Here is a 23,212-nt window from a genome sequence, read left to right as displayed (position 1 = left end):
AATATCTTAGCAACCTATCAGCAACAGAAATTACAGACTATTCTCTATGGAAGGCTACGAAAAAATTTAAACGACCTCAATCAAGCAACCCTCCTATTCGCGCAGAAAACGGCGAATGGGCCAAAAGCAATAAAGAAAAATCAGAAGTGTTTGCAAAATATCTCACAGACGTCTTTCAACCTTTCCCTGCTGAGAATAATCAAAACTTTGAAGCATCCATCCAACAATTTTTAGAATTTCCATACCAGTTAGAACTTCCACCGGAAAAGTTTAAGGTAAATGAAGTGATCAAAATAATACAAAATCTTAAATCGAAAAAGTCCCCAGGCTTCGATCTTATATCCAGTAAAATTATTAAACAACTACCCAGGAAAGGAATTGTGTACCTCACTCAATTATTCAATGCAGTATTAAGAACCGCATATTTCCCTCTCCTCTGGAAAGTCGCAAAAATTATACTAATTCCCAAACCAGGAAAGCCGCTGGAAAATGTCAAATCATATCGACCCATAAGCTTACTGCCGATAGTGTCAAAGATCCTAGAAAAACTGATACTCTCAAGAATTCAACCACTCCTATCAGATCGAGAACTAATCCCTGCACACCAGTTTGGATTCAGATCCCAACACGCAACCATAGAACAGGTTCATCGGATATGCAGAACTGTTAATCAAGCATTGGAAGACAAAATGTACTGCACTGCCGCTTTTCTAGACATCTCGCAAGCATTCGATAAAGTCTGGCACACAGGCCTTCTATACAAATTAAAAAATATGCTTCCTCTCACTCACTTCCTAATTTTAAAATCCTACCTCCATAACCGTTACTTTTTTGTACAACATAGAGATGAGTGCACGTCTCTATTTCCAGTTGGATCTGGAGTTCCACAGGGCAGTGTTCTGGGGCCAGTGTTATACCTATTGTACACAGCAGACTTACCAACAAACTTTCAAACCACTACAGCTACATATGCAGACGACACAGCAGTGATGTCAGTACATCAGGACCCACGGATAGCTTCTCAACTTCTGCAAACCAGCCTCAACAAAATGCAAACTTGGTTAAAACGGTGGCGTTTTCAAACAAATGAAACAAAGTCGGTTCATATTACCTTCACAAACCGTAAAGGTCACTGCCCGCCTGTATATATCAACAACCACCAACTAAAACAGCAAGCAACAGTCAAATACCTTGGAATGCATCTAGACCAAAGATTAAACTGGAGAACACACATTTTTATGAAGCGTAAACAACTTGGTCTCAAATTACACAATCTTTACTGGCTGATTGGTCACAAATCATCACTTTCGATGAAAAATAAAGTACTTGTCTACAAAGCAATTTTGAAGCCAATATGGACTTACGGGATCCAACTTTGGGGTACTGCATCAAACTCCAATATCGAAATCTTGGAGAGGTTCCAGTCGAAGGTTCTTCGAATAATCACAAATGCCCCATGGTATGTTGCAAATATTATTATTAGACGCGATCTAGAAATTTCAACAGTAAAAGAAGAAATTACCAACTTTGCACAGAAATACGAAGACAGACTGGCACAACATCCAAATGTACTAGCCAGAAACCTGATGAGCCAACCAGTCAGACGGAGACTTAGACGAAATACACCTAGTGATTTACCATCGCGATTTTAGTTATATGTGCCGTAATTCCCAGAGACAAACAATTTTATATCTATGTAAAATATTTGTAAAGAAAATGATTATTGAATCATTTTCTCCAAGTCACCTACACTAGTGGTCACAACATTTACTTATTGTAACTTGTTTTACAGATTGTAAATAAATTAGGACGTTAAATAAAAAAAAAAAAAAAAAAAATATTTTTTTCACTTCGGACAATTTTTCACTTTCAGGGTACAAGGTTTCTCCACCTGTAATAATCTGACGCGCTCGAGTAACTACAAAAATCCCCGCTTTGGCTCCCCTACCATTACTCCAAAAGAGGTCCTATAACAAATCCACAGGGTGCCATTCGTTACCGTGGTGGAACAATTGTTTAAACAATTATTTTTTAAACAAATGCACAAATATATTTTTTTCACTTCGGACAATTTTTTTTAATTATTTTGGTAATTCTGAGCAAAAAAGGTCTCTCGTGATTTTTCTCTAGAATTGATTGTTGGCCGAGTTATACGCGATTTAGAATTTGAAAAATGCGATTTGAAATGGCCATTTTCAAGGATCAATAACTCTTCTTCTTCTTTTTGTATAGACATGACTCTGTCTGTTTTTTCAATGTGCCTCTAGTAAGTTGTCGTTCCATCGTTTTCGTGGTCTTCCCTCTGATCGTTTTCCTATTGGGGAACCGTCTCTCGCTGTCCTGACTACCCTATTTGTTGTCATTCGGCTTATGTGGTCATTCCATTCTATTCTTCTGTTTCTTACCCAGTTATTAATGTTATCCACCTTGCATCTCTGTCGTATATCTGTACTTTTCGCTCTGTCCCATAGAGTCTTACCATCGATTTTTCGAAGGGTTCTCATCTCCGCTGTTTCGAGCCATCTTTTGTCCTCTCTGTGTCGGGTCGTGTTTCTGCCGCGTATGTCATTATTGGTCTGATTGACTGTTTTGTAAATTCTGCCTTTCATTTCTTTTCCGATATTTTTATTTCTCCATATTGTGTCATTCAGGCAACCTGCGGCTCTGTTTGCTCCATTCACTTGATCTTCCACTTCAGTTTCGAGCCTTCCGTAGCTAGAGAGTGTGATGCCTAGATATTTAAACTCCATGACTTCTTCTATTATCTGACCCTCCAGCTCTAATTAACATCTTATTAGATCTGCTGTTATAACCATGCATTTTGTCTTTTTTGAGGAAATTAACATGTGAAATTTTCTGGCGATTATGTTGAATTGGTCGCAGAATCGGTGCAATTGGTGCATCTTCACTTTGAGAGATTAGTATTGCATCGTCCGCATAGCAGATTATTTTGAGTTGTTTTTCTTCCATTTAGTATCCTTTTTTAGTTCTTACTTTTTTTATTATTTCATCCATGATCAGGTTGAACAATAAAGGACACAAGGAATCCCCCTGTCTTATCCCATTGCCGCCTTCAATTGGGTCAGTTAGTTCATCTTCCACTTTTACTTTTATTGTGTTGTTCTGGTAGATATTTTCTATCGTTTTAATATTCCCAGAGGTACCTCTCTCGAGTATAACAAGTGGATAACGTCCTTTAATGTGACCCTGTCAAATGCTTTCATAAGGTCCACGAAACATAAATATGTCGGTTTGTTGTATTCCAACGATTTCTCTTGGCTCAATAACTCGATAGAAATAATTATTATGAAAGTCAGAAAACCACCAAATCACAGTTTAAAGCCCCCTCTACAAGGTCCTTTGAGACCAAGGAATCCAAGAAATCTTTGTCATTATTTTATTACTAAGCTGTTATTTTAAATTATCAACAATGAGCGCTAAGTGTGTATTGAGGCGGCGGTCAATGTGAGTGCGAGTGAGATGCTCCATTGGACGGCCAGAATGGTGCATCTCTTTCGCAATCGCCAGTGACGGCCGCCTAATATGCGCTTAGCGCTCATTGTTAATAATTAAAAATAACAGTTAAGTAATAAAATAATGACAAAGATTTCTTCAGGGCCTTGTAGACGGGGCTTTAAACTTTGATTTGGTGGCTTTTTGACTTTCATAATCATTATTTTTAACCGAGTAATTGAGCCTTGAAAATGGCTATTTTCGCATTTTTCAAATTTTAAATCGCGTATGTCTCGACAACAATCAATTTTAGAGAAAAATCACCTGAGATTTGTTTTGCTCAAAATGACCCAAATGATCTAAAACAAATTGGTTTGAAGTGAAAAATTATTTTGTGAATTTGTTAAAAAAAATTGTTTAAACAATTTTTTGACCCCGGTAGCGCCTGACACCCTGTAGATTTTTGTTATAAGGACCTGTTTTTGAGTAAGTGTGTGCAAAAAAATCGAATTGAAATAATTTTCCTAATGGGGGAGACGATACAGCCTAGGCTATGAGGACGAAATCGGTGAAGGAATTGCTTGATGTATACCATTAGCATAATGACAAACAATTCTCAAACAATTTAATTTTAAGTTTAAAACAAATTTTTGATTCATATAATATTACGTCTTTCTTTGTAATAATTTCATCCCTAAATCTAATATACTGAGCGTGAGGCTTCATCATCATCGATACGATCATCCTTGATCTGCCCGTTGTTGAACATGGGCCTCCTTAAGGTATTTTCATCTTCTGTTCTGCGCCTTTGCTATCCAATTGGCCACAATTCTTTGAGGTCGTCGGTCCATCTCGTTAGAACTCTTCGCCACCTTCATATATCTGCTTATGGTCTCCACTCAAGCAATTCTTTTATCCACCTGTCTTAATTCATTCTTGCAACATGTCCCGCCCATCTTTATTTTTGCCTTGTAATAGGTTTAATAATACCTTCAACTCCGGGTTGTTTACAAACTTCCTTGTTTCTTAGTCTATTTGTTAAGCTTATTCCAAGCATTGATCTTTCCATTTTACATTGTATTTCTTAATTTTTACGATAATGTTTTTGTGAGAATTTCTACTCCATAATATATGTGATGTCTGATCTGATAGAATGCACTGATTTTCCTTTTTAAATACATTGAGACATTTTTTATAAACAGGTATCTCATATTTCTGAATGCAACTCAACCCAAACTTAGTCACATGTTTGGTTATTTCGCGTTAATCTTATTTCATGACCCAAATACACGTCTATTTCCACAAGTTCTATATAGTCGAAGTAATGAAGCTTAAAATAGGACAAAACCTTGCAATTTTTACAGAATAGATCGATTTGCTTGAAAATTTGAAATTAAGTAGTGGATAGTCCAAGGATCAAAATCTATATGATGCCGAAAGGCGCTTTTACCATGGGGGTTGCCATCCCAACTTGGGAGTGGAAATTTTTTATTACATGTTGACAGCAAAATTTGGTACAAACATTCATTGTAAAGAAAAAACGTTCTATACATTTTTTTGATAAAATTAATAGTTTTCGATTTATTCGTTATCGAAAATTTTAGTTTTATATCAAAAAAATCAAAGTTTTTAATCAGTTTTCTGCTAATAACTCAAAAACTTTGCGTTTTATAAAAATAACTTTGCTTAACAAAAATGTACCTTTTGAAAAAATACACAAAACAGTTTTTTTAAACATTCTTTAAGACGAATAATAATCGAGCTATACTTTATTATAACGTGTGATCCAAAATTATTCTCACCACTCTGAACGACAGAGATAGCTATAGAGTTCATGTCTAATGTCTATTCTTAATTCAGATGTACTTTCCAGTTTACGTCAACTTTGCAGTGTACGTCAACTTAACAAGAAAAGTTAGGTTATGTAGAGTTGTTGGTGGTGGACATAATATACAGCATCTTGTTTGATTTTATTCATTATTGTTACTTATAATTTTGTGAATTCTTTTTATTTTTGATTAAAGTTCTGTGTTAAAGGTTTTGGCTGTTTTTTATGTTTTATAATGTTAATCAAAATTAATTGATAAACCAATGATATAAATTCAGATTAAAACAAGACATACGTAATTCTTTGCACGGCTAACTTTGATCCTAATAATGGTGAATCGCTCGTTATGTTAGCTCGTTTTCGTTAAATGCTAAATATTGTAGTTTCAAAGTCAAAAGACGGGAAACCTGCATTTTTCGAGGATAACTTGTTCAAACTAATTTAAAGTATTTAAAATATCTATCTCCTGAAATAAAAGAAGTCTCTAACTCAAAAATTAAGTGGCATAATAAAAAGAATATCAGTCTCTCTTTTTTTCAGCGAAAAAGTGATCGGAAGCAACCTCCAAATCACCACCCTATTTAAAATTAGTCATTGACCTTATTTTAACTTCTTTATTTATATATTATTAAGAAGTTCTAAAAGTTTGACCGACTTGAAACGATTAGTTTTTAAAAAAATGGAGTTAAAACGAATAACCAATTTCTTATAGTTTGGAAAAAACTGACCTTTTCTTCAGAATAGAAAGATTAGCATCAGATATACGAAAAAAATGTTTAAATATGAAATTGTAAGATATTTAATTACCAAGAAGTTGGTTTGAAAAATTTTTTTCTACGGCAAAAATTGAGTGAATCGTAAATGAGTATTATCGAAAAACATTGATTTTTTCGATATAAAACTGACACTTTCGATAGCGAATAAATAGAAAACTATTAATTTTATCAAAAAAATGTATAGAACATTTTAGCTTAGAATGCATGTTTTTATCAACTTTTGCGGTCAAAATATAATAAAAAGTTTCCACCCCCGAGATGTGGTGAAAACCACCCCCATGGTAAAAGCGCCTTTCGGCATGATATAGATTTTGATCCTTTAACTTTTCACTACTTATTCTCAAATTTTCAAGCAAATCGATCCATTCTGTAAAAATTGCGAGGTGAAAAGCTTCGGTTCCTGGACTAATAGGCGATTTCTCGATTTCTATTAGCTCGTTGGAGACTAGATTAGTTATAATTTTTATCTTTTTAGTGTTACTTGCTGTAGTTGTTGTAGCATTAGTCTGGCTTCTCCTAAGTCGTCTTTTATAAGAACAATGTCGTCGGCATATTGGAGATATTTAATATCTTTCTCTCGATGTTAATACCCTTTGACTCCCAGTCCTGTCATTTAAATACGTACTCCATGACTGTTATGAACAGTCTTGGCGACAAAGTATCTTCCTGCCGCACCCCTCTGCCAATTTTTATCTTCTCAGTCATGCAATGATTGCCATTATGCTTGTTTGTAATTGGTTTAACCTCAGGTAAGTTTACTCCACTGCTTGAAATTTTGACTCTAATGAAATTTATGAAATTTTGACACTTCTGTCACTTCATAGGGTAATTAAGTTATATCAACGTTTTTTTTTTGACAATATTATCAACCAAAAAAGGAGATGTGTTTAGTGATTTTCTAGTGACTTTCTTGGGTGTGAATCTGTCTTTTTAGTTTATTCCTCTTGATTTAAAAACAAACCATATATTGCCGCATGTCGTATTTTCAATAGTAAGACCACTAGTGATTCAATTTTCGCGATAAGTCTGTCGATTTACTTCTAAACGAAACTGAGTTGCTTGAAAACACCACGAGTCCGTAGGACGAGTGGTGTTTTCTTTAAGCAACTCAGTTGAGTTTAGAAATAAAAGACAGACTTATAAGATAAATTAAATCACGAGTGGTATTTTATTAGACTATTTCACAAACAAAGTGATAGGTGAAAAATTCAGTAGAATGAGAGGAAGAAATTTAATAATAATACATTTGATCTAGGTAACCCAAATCTACCCATTTTTTGAATAATTCACAATTAGCCATAATCATGAAATATTTATTACAACTATAAATAATTTGTTATAATTATTTTTTACCTATAACAATAAATAATTTGTACACGAAAAAAATACATTATTCTCGACTATAATTATTATAAACGGTGCAATTGTAAAAATTTGGAACAGTATGACCGTTATTAGGTGGATACAATGTATTGTTGCTATTATTACTTGATGTACTTGGAGTATTCCTAAAAGTATTCACTATGTTCTGATGATGTTCGGCACTAAGATGTAAATACGGTTTCATCGAGTTCGAACTTCCATGTCCAGTAATTTTCATAGCTTGTTGCTCACTAACGCCAGATTGTAGTAACTGACTAACTGCAGTGGCACGATTAGAGTGATTCGTTATTTTCACTTTTTTAGTGTCTAATCCTACCTTTTCTGCAGACATTTTTGTCCATTTGGATATTGTATTAATACCAATAGGACAATTCTTGTACCAATTACTATTATTATATTTATTCCACTTGCCATTCACAGTCAGAAAAAGTCTATCATTGGTAATAGTTTCCCTTTTCGATATAAGTTTCCGGTATAATCTCACAGGACACATTTCAGGATTCTTCAAATTTTGAGTAAGCCATTTATTATCTGCACAGTTTTTATCACCACCTTGGCGGGTTTTGGAGAATATCGGGTTATATGCAATTCTGTTTGTTAAACAGCCTTTGTTGTTAGTCTCTTCCTTGAAAAAATGTAACATGGAAAAACTTGCTTCGTTACCTCTCCAAGCTAATTCTACGGCAGCTATATGAAAAAAACTTCTTTTGGAGTCCCTCTGGCGTGTCTTCGTCCCATTGTAAGCACATATTTTTATATTCATCCGAAGTCATAGCGACAGAACTCATTTTCCTTTTATCGGGTACAGTTTGCAACAATTTTCTCTTACTATCACGAGCCGCTCTCGCTTCCTTGAAGGTTATATCTTTGAAGGGATCAATATGTCTCTGATACTCACAGAAATATTTTTCTTGTACCAATTTTGCAGTAGTGTTCCATATGGTTTTAATAACACTCTCCTTGTAATCACTACCATTAATTTTTCGCATATTGAAGGCCCAGTCTTTTAGAATGAATGCTAGTGTTTCGTTGTTATTTTCTGCATCTAATTTGTAGTTGCGATCCACACAGAACATCATAAATTGTCTCCATATATAAGATTTAGATTTTCTTGTATTACTCGGTATATTTTCTTCAATGTTTTGGTTTATAACTTCGTTTGAAGTACCACCGAAACGACTCATTTTGACGTATACAGCTACAATAATTTTTTTGGCAAACGTCAAACTTTGCTTTGCGATCGGTATCCATGGTAACGTCGTTGAAAACACGAAGTTGATAGACCAATCAGAATTGAAAGACAGTTGGTGTTTTCCACGGTTATTAGACTTTATTACGGTTGTCTTGTCCCACGGTTCTTAGACATTACTACGGTTGCCTAAATCGACTAACCAATGAACATTAAGGGTGAGATTACGTCACGAGAGTTTACTGTCATTTGAATCGTAATATGATTTTTTTCGAATCCTGAGAAAACCAAGTATTTTAGAAAAATTTAAACGCAGGATGCAAGATTACATTATTACCGAGGGCGGAAAGCCCCTTGGAATAAACAAGCAGATTCTATTGAATGAAATATTTGAAATTAAATATCACACTTCTCTTTTATTTTCAGCCCTGTAACTTATTAAAATAAACATTATAGAAGTTTTCAGGGACTTTCAGCCCTCGGTAATAATGTAGTCTTTCATTCTGAGTTTAAATTTTTCAAAAATATTTATTAGTTTTCTCAGGATTCGGAAAAAATGAATACAATTAAAACACATTGAGAATTTTGACATGCGTCACAGTTTTGCATTAACTCAATGTAAAATTCTGAACTGTTGAATTCCAGCTTCCCTAATAATTATTTTACATCAAAAGACGTTAGAAACTATTTGAAGAGGATTGAAATCTGTATTCGAAATAACTGTTAAAATTGGTCTACGTAATTAAGCATATTCCAAAATTTTGTAAAAATGTAACACATTTTAGTTTTCAGCCCAAACTTAGGCCACACACAATGCAATAATGTTCACATTTTTGACTGTCAATATTTTTATTTTATCATCTATTGTTTAAAAACAATACAGTTGATAAGATATCCTCAGTTGCGGAGAAAGGATTAATAATAAAGATTTTTTTATTCAGTCAATGGTGTGAGCACTGTCAGTTAAATAGTAACGTGTGGCCTTACTTTTACACGCATACCTATTGTGGCAAATGTATCATATTTTTCAAAATTTTGGAATGCATTTAAATCGTAGAACAATTTTAACTTTTGATTTTAATACAGATTTTAATTCTCTACAAGTATTCTCTCATGACTTTTGATGTAGAATAATTAGGGAAGCAGGAATTCAACAATTCAGAATTTTACATTGAGTTTCCTATGGCCCTTTTTACGATTCACCACCCGGTATAAGATAAAATGTGTACTAAATATTTGTCTTATTATTTCATAATAACACAAATATACACAATAACACACATTCAATGATCGAAAATAATTTAAAAATATGGGAATGTAAACTCTTGTGACGTAAAGTCAAAAATATAAGTCTCCCCACCACGGTCGGACAAGACAACAACCGTGGTCTTGTCCAACGGTAGTGGGGAGACTTATATTTTTGACTTTACGTCACAAGAATTTACATTCCCATATTTTTAAATGATTTTCGATCATTGAATATGTGTTATTGTGTATTATTTGTGTTATTATGAAATAATTAGACAAATAGTACACATTTTATCTTATACCGGGTGGTGAATCGTAAAAAGGGCCATAGGAAACTCAATGTAAAATTCTGAATTGTTGAATTCCTGCTTCCCTAATTATTTTACATCAAAAGTCATGAGAGAATACTTGTAGAGAATTAAAATCTGTATCAAAATCAAAAGTTAAAATTGTTCTACGATTTAAATGCATTCCAAAATTTTGAAAAATATGATACATTTGCCACAATAGGTATGCGTGTAAAAGTAAGGCCACACGTTACTATTTAACTGACAGTGCTCACACCATTGACTGAATAAAAAAATCTTTAGTATTAATCCTTTCTCCGCAACTGAGGGTATCTTATCAACTGTATTGTTTTTAAACAGTAGATGATAAAATAAAAATATTGACAGTTCAAAAATGTGAACATTATGGCATTGTGTGTGGCCTAAGTTTGGGCTGAAAACTAAAATGTATTACAATTTTTACAAAATTTTGGAATATGTTTAATTACGTAGACCAATTTTAACAGTTATTTCCAATACAGATTTCAATCCTCTACAAATAGTTTCTAATGTCTTTTGATGTACAATAATTATTAGGGAAGCTGGAATTCACCAGTTCAGAATTTTATATTGAGTTATTGAAAAATTTTGACGCATGTCAAAATTCTCAATGTGTTTTAATTGTATTCATTTTTTTCGAATCCTGAGATAACTAATAAATATTTTTGATAAATTTAAACTCAGAATGAAAGACTACATTATTACCGAGGGCTGAAAGTCCCTGAAAACTTCTATAATGTTTATTCTAATAAGCTACAGGGCTGAAAATAAAAGAGAAGTGTGATATTTAATTTCAAATATTTCATTCAATAGAATCTGCTTGTTTATTCTAAGGGGCTTTCCGCCCTCGGTAATAATGTAATCTTGCATCTTGCGTTTAAATTTTTCTAAAATACTTGGTTTTCTCAGGATTCGAAAAAAATCATATTACGATTCAAATGACAGTAAACTCTCATGACGTAATCTCACCCTTAATGTTCATTGGTTAGTCGATTTAGGCAACCGTAGTAATATCTAAGAACCGTGGGTGTTTTCGCGGTAACACAAGCTGTCTTTGGTTTGTGATTGGTCAGATTATGTGAAAATTTTAAGATGAGTGAAATAGTCGTATGTAAAGTATTTCTCATGATCATCTTTCAGTGCGTCACAGTTTTTCGATTTCTTTCTAACGCATTAAATTGTATGTGACAGAAAAAAGGCACGTCGGTGATTACATTTCGTCGGTGACATTTTTATAACATTTATTCTAGTTATTCGAGTTGTCGATAGATGGCGCCATAATAAAAAAATAATTTTTTTTAATTAGATAATAATATTACAAATATAATCTGTATAATTTATAAGACTATACAAATCAAAAAAATACCATTTTATAAATGCAAGAAACAAATTTGATTTGTTTTTATTCCAAATTGAAAATAAAATGTGACAACTGTCAGATTTAACTAAAATGTCATGTTAGAATAAATGTCATAAATGTGTATTATCACGGACTTACCCTTTTTCCTCTCATTTGTTACGCACTGAAAAATGATCATGAAAAGGACAATATATATTTCGAATAATATTGTTCTGAAGCTATTTCTTTGAGGCATTTATGTAATTTGCTATCTTAATTGGGAAATAAGCCACAATTTAAATTGAAAATGATTTTATTAATTTTTGTGACTTCTCCTTCGAATGTCGCTATCGAAATACGAAATATAAATAAATTAAACAAATTTTAAAAGACTAAGTTTTCAACCTAATAGCACATAAAATAAAACTAAAAAGCATTACACTACAGCCTATCAGATTGAAAACAATGGGATCGAAAATGGATATTCATTTTTGATAGACACATTTTGTGTATATTGCTTAGTAAAAAAATTCTTTTGATTATTTTTTGATGATTTTACCTTCCAATCGTATAGTAAGATATTTGATCACGTGTTTAATTCTGTCCAATCAGATTAAAATTATACTGAGGATTATCTACTGTAGAAAATTACCGATAGATTTTTTTTAAGTAGATTGTTTCTGTTTAATGGCAACCAGTTTCCTAGTTTTGACAACTGTCAAATTTAAGAAAATATCCATAATATACGTATTAAAAAATAATCTTACGAATATCACACGACAGTAAGAATAAATAAGAAAATAATGATTCATTTTTACTCAAATTTGTTGTCATTGGGCAATAGCCACTCGAGCCCTGCGGCCTCTCGTGTCTATTGCCAGACAACAAATTTTCGAAAAACTGTCGCATTATTTTCAATTTATTCTCACTCTCTTGTGATATTATACCCGATAATTTAATTTAATCTGACTTATTCATATTGACAATTCAGACATATATTATACATTTTAAAGTAGGTAGTTGAAGTCGAAAGGTTAATAAAAATCTTTTTCAATTGAAATGTGGCTTATTTCCCAATTAGAATAGTAAATTATTTCGAATAATATACGCATACCTGTGGTCTATTCTCCTTTCTGGTAGAGCTTCAAAGATTGTGACTTTACACTGTGTCAAATGCTTTGTGTAAGTCAACAAAAATAATGACATGTGGAGTATTATACACTATAGACTTCTCGATCAGAAATTTTAAATGGGAAGCAGAGTCCTTGTATAAAGGGCTCTGTATAAATTTATATATTATAATTGTTTTAGATATAGAACAGCCTCCAAAATATGAAGATATAGTAAAAACCCAACCTGAGATAACCGTCAGATATGATGCAGCGCAAGAAAGAACAGTAGTGAATATTCCAGATCCTCCCCCTTACACAATTTCTACATAAAATTGTAAAGAATTATAATTATTGAGATTATACAATTATTTTTTATAATTCTGAGATCTTATAAAGCTGAGATCCAACGGAACGTGACGTGGCACGCCAAGAGAAAATATGTAATAGAAAAAGATAAAAATTAAAGACATGAATCAACGCAATAGTCCAAGTAATGAAGCTTAAAATAGGACAAAGCCACGGAATTTTTAGAGAATGGATCGATTTGCTTGAAAATTTGAGAATAGGTAATGGATAGTCCAAGGATCAAAATCTACATGATGTCGAAAGGCGCTTTTACCATGGGGGTGGTTGCCACCCCATCTAGGGGATGGAAATTTTTTATTATATTTTGACCGCAAATGTTGGTAAAAACATTCATTCTAAGCAAAAAACGTTTTATTCATTTTTTTGATAAAATTAAAAGTTTTCAATTTATTCGCTATCGAAAGTGTTAATTTTATAACGAAAAAACCATTGCCTGTCTGCTAATAACTCCAAAAGTTTTCGTTTTCTCAAAATAACTTTATTTAACAAAAATGTACTTTTTAAAAAAATAAACAGAAGAGTTTTTTTTTAATTTCCTTTAAGACCAATAGTAATCGAGATATACTCGAGATATTATATGTTAGCTCTTCTTCGTCAAATGCTAAATATTGTTGTTTCAAAGTCAAAAGACGGGAAAGCTATGCAATTTTCGAGTATAACTTGTTCAAACTAATTTAAAGTATTTAAAAATATCTATCTTCAGAAATAAAAAAAGTATCTAGCTTAAAAATTAAGTGACTTAGAATGAAAAGAATGTCAGTCCCTATTTTTTTTTCAGCGAAAAAGTGATCGGAAGCAACCTCCTAATCACCACCCTAATTAAAATTAGTCATTGACCTTATTTGGTCTTCCTATTTATGTATTATTAATAGGATCTAGAAGTTTGAGCGGCTTATAATGATTAGTTTTTAAAAAAATGGAGTTAAAAGCGAATAACGAATTTTTGTAGTTTGGAAAAATGACGTTTTCTTCAGAATAGAAAGATTAGCATCAGAGATACGAAAAAATGTTTAAATATGAAATTGTAGCTTGTTTAATTTTCAAGAACTTGGTTTGCAAAATTTTTTTCTACGGTAAAAATTAAGTGATGTGTTGACAATTAAAACTTGTAATAACATGCAAAAACCACCTTTACTAACCCTTTCAAAGTCACCTCTTTTTGCTACTCAGTATTTTAAAAAGATTTAATAATAGTAGGCTTATAGATCTTGTAAAATCATCTTCTTCTTCAGGTGCCATCTCCGCTACGGAGGTTGGCAATCATCATAGCTATTTTAATTTTTGAGGCAGTAGCTCTAAATAGTTGTTTTGAGCTGCATCCAAACCATTCTCTGAGGTTCTTCAACCATGAAATTCGTCTTCTTCCGATGCTTCTTCTGCCATCTATCTTTCCCTGCATTATGAGTCGTAGGATGCCATACTTAAATAAAGAGTACAGTAATAAGAGGAGTAAAATCATACAAAATTCTTTTTTACCAAACTTTCCAAGATAAAAAATAAAAAAGTTACGGTTAAAAAATCGATATATTTTTTTGAAAAAATAAGGGGAAATCCAATTGGAAGCATAATATTGTAAGTTAGCGGCGTTTTTAGTCATTGGCCTCAGTCATTCTTCTTTATTTATGCACTGATAATAGATTCTAGAAGTTTGACTGGCTTAGACTGACTAGTTTTAAAAAACTGGAGCTAAATCCGAATAACGAATTTTTGTAGTTTGGTAAAAAATGCCATTTTCTTCAGAATATAAAGATTAGCATCAGAGATACAAGAAAATGTTTAAATATGAAATTGTAGGTTATTTAATTCTCCGGAACTTGGTATAAAAAAAATTTTTCTACAGCAAAAATTGAGTGAATCGTAAATGAGTATTATCGAAATACATTGATTTTTTCGATATAAAACTAACACTTTCGATAACGAATAAATCGAAAACTATTGATTTTATCAAAATAATGTATAGAACATTTTTTGCTTAGAATGAATGTTTTTATCAAATTTTGCGGTAAAAATATAATAAAAAATTTCCACCCTCGAAATGGGGTGGCAACCACCCCCATGGTAAAAGCGCCTTTCAGGATTATATATATTTTGATCCTTGGACTATCCACTACTTATTCTCAAACTTTCGAGCAAATCGATCCATTCTGTAAAAATTGCGAGGTGAAAAGCTTCGGTTCCTGGACGACAACGTGCAATAGCGTTATTACCCTCAATATTTGAGATTTGCAATGCTTGGGCTAGGACAGAACTATTTATGGTCGGCGTGGATCTGCGCGAAGTCTTCTGTCGTTTATCGGTAAATGAACATGGTTCAAAGGAAGTCAGAAGCTGATACAGACTAGGTACATACTCCTCCAACCCTTTTAACTCTGCTAGGAACAATCAGTGCCTTGGTAATTTTACTATGGAGTGGTCTAGCGACCGACGTTCTGTTTGAATTTTTATCATCGTGTAAATTAACCAACTAACTAAAATTTCTACCGCCAACACTGGTGGTGCACCCTCGATATTAGAGGGGATACGTTCCATCGAAATGGTCCGATCATATTTATCAAAATGTAAATGTTTATTAATCTCAGAATAATATGGGGCGTTAACTGTGCTCTCTTTTCTTTTCACCATTATCTATTTTCTATTTCTCTTTGCCAACGTGAACTGGCAAAGAGTGCCACGCCACATTCTATGGGATCCCGTCTTAATGCAGATTATTATTTTTCTTATGCAAACATATTTATTTTAATAGTATTTAAGGTAGGTTTAATAATAACAGCAATGACTATTGTATTACGTAGATATATAATATATTCTTTAAGTTCTGTAGATACAATACGAAATGTGCAGGTAGCTATTATTGTTTTTTGTTTTTTGGTACAAAATATTTTAAATTACTTCTAACAACATAAATATATAATGAGGATTCCTTTTAGAGAAAAGAAGTAAAAAGAAATACTTCGCACAGATTTATAGGTGTGCTTTATCAGTTCTTCATCAATTATACGTTAATGGTCTCGATTTAACAATGATGTAAGTACTCTTTCAGACTAAGACAGTCTGAGACCGATGTGCGCCCCCGGTTTTCAATTGCCCCAAAGCATTGGTAAGCCACTAAAATCAGCCAGACACTAGGAAGTGGCTCGTCTGTAGTCGTTCATTTAAAACCATGCTTTGCTGCAATTTGGCGGACACCGGTGTCAGACACCAGTGTCTTAGTCAGAAAGGGTACTAAATCTCCATACCTATTCAAAAGTAGATAATACAAATATTTCATCATCATTCTCTTTGCCTTATTCCTATGCGGGGCCGGCTTCCCTAGTTGCATTTCTCCACACAATTCTATCTTGGGTCATATCAATGTCAATCCCCTTTACCAACATGCCCTGCCTTATCGTCTCCCCCCAGGTCTTCTTTGGTCTTCCTCTCCTACTCCTTCCAGGAATCTGCACTTCAGCTATTCTTCGTATTGGGTGATTAACGTCTCGACGTTGAACATGACCAAACCATCTTAACCTATGCTCTCTCATTTTGGCATCAATTGGTGCCACACCTAGACTTCCCCTAATATACTCATTTCTAATTTTATCCTTCTTTGTCACTCCACTCATCCATCTAAGCATTCTCATTTCCGCTACATGCATTCGTTGTTCCTCTTTCTTCTTCACTGCCCAACATTCAGTTCCGTACATCATAGCCGGTCTTATGGCTGTTTTATAGAATTTTCACTTCAGCTTCATTGGAATTTTTCTGTCACACAACACACCACTCGCTTCTTTCCACTTCATCCATCCAGCCCTAATTCTACTGCATGCATCTCCATCTATTTCTCCATTACTCTGTAATACCGATCCCAGGTATTTAAAACTATTGCTTTTTACAATCAGTTCACCATCCAAAGATACCATTTTATTTGTAGTAATTCCATCTTTAAATAAACATTTCAAATACTCTGTTTTTGTCCTACTAAGTTTTAAACCTTTTTCCTCCAGAGCTTGCCTCCACTGTTCCAGTTTTTGTTCTAAGTCTCTTTCGCTATTTCCTATTAACACGACATCATCAGCATACATTAAGCACCATGGAATGTTATCCTGTAGTTTCGCTGTTATCTGGTCCAAAACTAATGAGAGTAAATACGGACTAAGCACAGAGCCTTGGTGCAATCCTACTTTCACATGAAATTTATCAGTCTCTCCACACCTGTCCTAACACTAGTCGTTACTCCCTCATACACATCGCTCACAATCTTTACATATTCACCAGGGACTCCTTACTTATTTAGTGCCTACCACAGAATCTCTCGAGGAACTCTATCATAAGCTTTCTCAAGATCAATGAATATCATATGAGCGTTTGTTTCTTTACTCCTGTATTTTTCCATCAACTGCCTTATAATGAAAATTGCATCTGTTGTTGATCTGACCTGCATAAAGCCAAATTGATTCTCGCCAATTTCGGTCTCTTTACTTATCCGTCTATCAATTACTCTTTCCCTAGATAATACAAATTTCCTCTAGATAATACAAATATTTATTTAATTAAAATACAAATCTAAGTTAACATCCTCCTTCTCTATCTTTTATCCTTCGTAAGGATGTAGTGGCGTCATGTAATTTGTTTGACTATTTCTGTCCAATTATTTCACTCCTGTGTGTGTTGTTTTGCTTCGGAGAATGAGTAAACAGTGATGCCTTTTATTTGGTACGACCATCGTACTGGAAATCTTCCTCTGGATCTTTTTCCCTCTACGTTGCCTTTAACTCTCATTCGTTCTTTGCCTGCTCCTCTTCTAGTTATATGTCCAAAATATCTCAGTACATTTTGGTTGATAGTTATTGTGAGTCTAGTTTTTATGTTAAGTTTTGTTAGTATTGAATTATTTTGTGCGATGTGTGGTCCATGGTATGCGCAACATTCTACGGTACACCTACATTTCAAATGCCATTATACGCTTCAGATCGGCTTTTTTTATGGTCCAAGTTTCTGAAGCGTAGGTGGCGATAGGAAATATTAATGCTCGAACAAGGCTTAATTTTGTTTTGTAATGTCAGTGTTCTTCCATGTTTTTTTGAATTTGACTGTTGCCGATCTCACCGTTGTGATGCGTCGAAGGTCTTCGCATCTTGCCACTTTGTAAGCTACCTTGCTTCTTATTTCTGTTTGGTTGTTTCTGATTCTATCAATGATCATTACTTTGGTTTTCGGTATATTTATTTTCAAACCATATTCCGTACTCACCCTACCTAGCCTGTTCATAATTTGCTCCAGTTCTTCTGGTGAAGACGCCAATATAACAATATCATTAGCATAACGTAGGTTTTGATTTTTCTTTCCCCTATATTTGACCCACTTTGCCATTCCTTGCCAGTTAATATACAGATATTAAAAAATTTCAATTGATATATTGGAGAAAAAAAAGAGTCGCAAAAAATCCTCGGTACAATAATTATTTTTTAATGTCATAGACATATGAAATTATAATGTTATATTATTGTTAACATTTCCGTTGCTCAAAAGCAATACGCGTTAAATCCAAAGATGCAACTTTCGAGAAAACAGCAAAAAAACTTTTGTTGCTTCTTATCTGTTTAAGCTTTAAGTTTAAGTTTAAGTAAACTAAATTAAGTAAAAAAAAACTACTTGTTACATAGGTACTAAAGGCATTGGTTTTTACTTTAAAAGCGACTTTTACCTGTTTTGCTTTTGAAATTTGGATTTTTGCTTTTATGTTGGATTCTGAGCAATTTGCACATTATTAGTAAAAAATTTTTGTTCCATTTTAAATTTGTATATAGTATTTTGTATATAAAATAGTATATAAAAGTAAAGAACGTCGTTTACTTTATTTAAAAAATAAATGTCATTTCTATTGTTAATGATCATCATGACAATCATTAGAATCTTGAAAAGTTAGTGTTTCTTCACTTTTGTCATACACATATATAGCATAATTAAGTACTATATCAGACAATTGTGTCAACAACTCACTCATGCATTCAAGGGCGTTTTCTTAAAACTGCAAAAGTATACGCCAGACCTAAGTGATTTATTGTCATCTGGTCAGAGGGAAGAAACATAAACAGATTATCGTTGTGGTTTCCTTTTTAGTCACGACACAGCTGGTGAACGATTCACACACCAATCATTCGGCTTTTTTCCGAAACAAAGCGCAATACCCTTTGTTACCAAAATAAATAAAATATTTACCGTTCGTTTTGTTACATTCATTTCAATCAATTCCGTCAACATCACCACCGGAATATTGTGAAGGGGGTATACAGCATTACGCTATAAATACTATTTCTGCTAATTTTATTTTTTCTTAATTTTAATTATTATTTCTCAAAATCGAAACGACGTTAGTCATTCAAAATTCACATGCAAATAAAAACGGAATGTATCCTTCAAGATCTGTTTTCCGTTTGTGCGGTGTAACAAACTGCACCCTCATAAATTAAGTACTACATCAGACAATTGTGTCAACAACCCACTAATACATTCAAGGGCGTTTTCTTAAAACTGCAAAAGTATACGCCAGACCTAAATGATTTATTGTCATCTGGTCAAAGGGAAGAAATATAAACAGATAATCGTTGTGGTTTTCTTTTTAGTCACGACACAGCTGGTGAACGATTCACACACCAATCATTCGTCCCTTTTCCGAAACCAAGCGCAATACCTTTTGTTACCAAAATAAATAAAATATTTACCGTTCGTTTTGTTACATTCATTTCAATCAATTCCGTCAACATCACCACGGGAATACATATTTCTCCAGTTCAGGAATAACTACTACATAATGTATTTCGTCTTTCTGGAAAAGCAAAGAAACGAATATAACATTTTTAGGATGGGCTTGACTTTAGCTTTTTATATCGGACATTTTTTCACTGTTTACTGAAAAGTTTTTTTAACCACTGAAAGATTATAGACAAGACGGAAACGGCGGGTTCGTTGGAAAAAATATTCCCATGAGATATTTTTGCATAATCACATTCGTGAGACATCCCAGAATAAGGTTCAAGAAGTCGCCAACGTGAAAAGTGGGCCAATTTTTTTTTAACAATTTTTTTTAATCAAATTGCAAAAATTAATATTTTTGGCCTGGACTAATTTTTTTTGGGTTTTTTGGACCATTATGGACAAAAAAGGTCTCTTATAATTTTTCTCTAAAGTTGATCTTTTTCGAGTTATAAGCAATTTAAAATTTGAAAAACGCGAAAATGGCAATTTTTAAGAGTTGATAACTCGGTTAAAAATTATTATTATGAAAGTCAGAAAGTGACTAAATCAAAGTTTAAAGTCTCCGCTACATGATCCTGAAGAAATCTGTGTCAATAATTTACTACTAAGCTGTTATTTTTATTTAATAATAATGGGCGGTTAGATCGTATTGACGCGGTTGTAAATGTGAGTGCGAGTAAGATGCACAATTGGACTGCTGGAATGGCTTCTCTCTCGCACTCAGCATTTACAGATGCCGCACACGTGCATGGCGCTTATTATTATTACTTAAAAATAACAGCTTAGTAATAAAATAATGACAAAAATTTCTTTAGGATCTTGTAGGGGGGGCTTTAAACTTTGATTTAGTCATATATTGACTTTCATAATAATAACTTTTAACCGAGTTATTAAGCCTTGAAAATCGCCATTTTTCGTTTTTTCAATTTTTAATTGCTTATAAGTCGAAAACGATCAAATTTAGAGAAAAATAATAAGAGATCTTTTTTGTCCAGAATGGTCCAAAAAATTAAAGAAAAAATTGTTCGGGCCAAAAATATTGATTTTGGCAATTTGATTAAAAAAAATTTTTTTTTTTTAAATCGGCCCACTTTTCGCGTGGGCGACTTCTTGAACCTTATTCTGGGATGTCTCACGAATGTGATTATGCAAAAAAATCTCATGGGAATATTTTTCCCTTCGAACCCGCCGTTTTCGCCTTGTCTATTAATAGTTAGAACATTTTTTGCCTATTTCTTTTTTCATTTTATGCAAAAATGAAGAGAAAGAAGAAGAAATGAATTTCAACATACATTTTTAAGCCTGAGTTTCCTCGAAAACGGCACCGACAAACTGCGACCGTAACACTGCGATGAATGACGTCATAAAAACTGTACCACGCAAAATAATAGCAGTGGTTTCCAAGGATGCGTCGGAAGCAACCGCTTGCTGAGTTTACACATTGCATTGCCGCAGTGAAGAACATTGAATTTTTCACCGTAATCTGACGTCATTCATCGCAGTGTTACGGTCGCAGTTTGTCGGTGCCGATTTCGAGGAAACCAAGGCTTTACTGCAAGACGAATCCATAAGGGACCTATACCAGAAAAGGCTGAACCAGAAGTTAGGGAAATTCGATTTCAGAAACGTCACAGAAACGTACGAGCACGTTAAACACCGTATAAAAAAAGGCGGCATTGGTAGCTTTGGGAGAACTTGGGAAAAGAAATACCCAACCCAATGTAAAAATAAACAAATAAACCTAAAATTGTATTGAAGAAAAAAAAATTATATACAGGGTGTTAGTAAATAAGTATATAGGCTTCTACTATAAGTAGGCTTCTGGAATTACAATCTATACCAAGAAAGCTTTGATTACACTAAGTTATTTAATTATTGATTAATAATTACTCACCTAAAACTTTATTTGCAAATTAGAGTTTTTGTTAGGAAAACCCGCATTTTCCAACGAAAATTTTCGTCGGAGCAAATCGTGAAAAACATATCTCTATGCAGAATTTAATTGCGGTGAATTTTTATTTAGGTGTTTTTGTTGTAAAGTTAAAATCTTCGGAGTTATAGAGCAATAATTGAAAAAAATACGATTTGTCGGCGCCATTTTGTTTATAAAAAAAGTAGCACACTATCTGCGGACTTTGCATACCTATATTATTAATATATAGGATCTTATAATTCGATTTTGCTAATTAGCCCAGAGTATAATGATTAAAGATAAGTACAAAAAATACGCTTTTATGTAAATAAATTATTCTTATAATATCCAGTATTTTATCTTTTAAACTTAGTGATACTTATCATTTTACTTGATAACATAGATAAATTTAAAGGTTACACAAATAAAAAATTATGAAAACAAAACGAAGACAAATAGTTTCTGTTAAACAATTTAAGTTCTTCCTGTAGCTACACACCTACTATGAATTCCTTAACACGGAACACAGCAGGTGAGGAGAGTAAATTTAATATCTCTGTCAGCAGGTTAATAAAGGTAGGAGGAGACATACTGCAGCAAAAGATATGGAAAAACGAAAAGATGCCGCAGCAATGAAACACAGCAGTCATCTGCCCAATTCACAAACAAGGTGATAAAACGTGTTAAAATTACAGAGGAATCGCACTGTAAAGCAGTGTATATTATAAGGTATTGGCAAAAATTGTAAGCGCAGATAATAGGAGAATACCAGGCTGGTTTCAGACAAGGAAGAGCAACAACAAATCAAACTTTTGTGCTAAAATTATTACAAAACAATGGTTATAAACAAAATCTAGGCTTGCAATATGCTCTTTATTAATTTTAAATGGGCCTCCGACTCCATCTCATGGAACGGACTAAGTATACGAAGCAATGATTTGTATAAGGAATATATTCAATAAAGTCATGATAGAAGGAACTATTTTAGATCAGTTTAACGTCAATAGGGGATTAAAACAAACAGACTCCCTGTCAATAGACTTATTCATATTCAACCTAGTATTAGAAAAGATAATTATAGGAGCCAATATCCAGACAAGCGGTACAATTCTGAACAAAAGACAACTAGTGCATAGGTTTTGCAAATGTCTTGGTTTTTGACCTGTTTAACCCTCGTAAGGCGGTGCAGGGTGCAGCTGCACCCCAGACCTCGTTTTTCTCACCTATCTTTTTTAATATTTTTTTTGATTTTTGTCAATTTTTTTATTCGCATTAAATTTAATTTTAAACGCATTCCACCCATTACAGCATTTAAAACTCTTTGCGTTTACGTGCTTTTTTGGAAAAACTGACTGTAGGGTGCAAATGATGAAAATTTCATATCCTGAATTGGACGTTTCACTTGGAGCTAACAGACTTACGGGACAAGGTAGACGAGGTCGGTGCTACTTATGTCAGAGAAAAAAGACCGAAAAATCCCGGCATAACTCTATTGTGTGTAAAAGCTTTGTGTTGCTCACTGTGAAAAATTTCATGTGTTTGTCT

The 23,212-nt window shown here is 33.3% G+C and overlaps 1 protein-coding gene across 1 annotated transcript in view; it reads left to right on the top strand.

The window, feature by feature from the left end:
* LOC114328720 (uncharacterized) overlaps window positions 1–19,725 on the top strand; it is a 34,536-nt gene extending 14,811 nt beyond the window's left edge. The window contains exon 3 of the mRNA XM_050651439.1: window positions 12,854–19,725. Coding sequence (XP_050507396.1) covers window positions 12,854–12,984 — 131 coding nt within the window. The 3' untranslated portion in view covers window positions 12,985–19,725. The remainder of the gene's footprint in view (window positions 1–12,853) is intronic.
* The last annotated feature ends 3,487 nt before the right edge of the window (window positions 19,726–23,212 follow it).

The sequence above is a fragment of the Diabrotica virgifera genome, chromosome 5, assembly GCF_917563875.1.
Source record: "Diabrotica virgifera virgifera chromosome 5, PGI_DIABVI_V3a".
Classification (NCBI taxonomy): domain Eukaryota; kingdom Metazoa; phylum Arthropoda; class Insecta; order Coleoptera; family Chrysomelidae; genus Diabrotica; species Diabrotica virgifera.
Note: the sequence above shows the minus strand (reverse complement) of the source record. Positions and strands in the feature narration are given on the sequence as shown.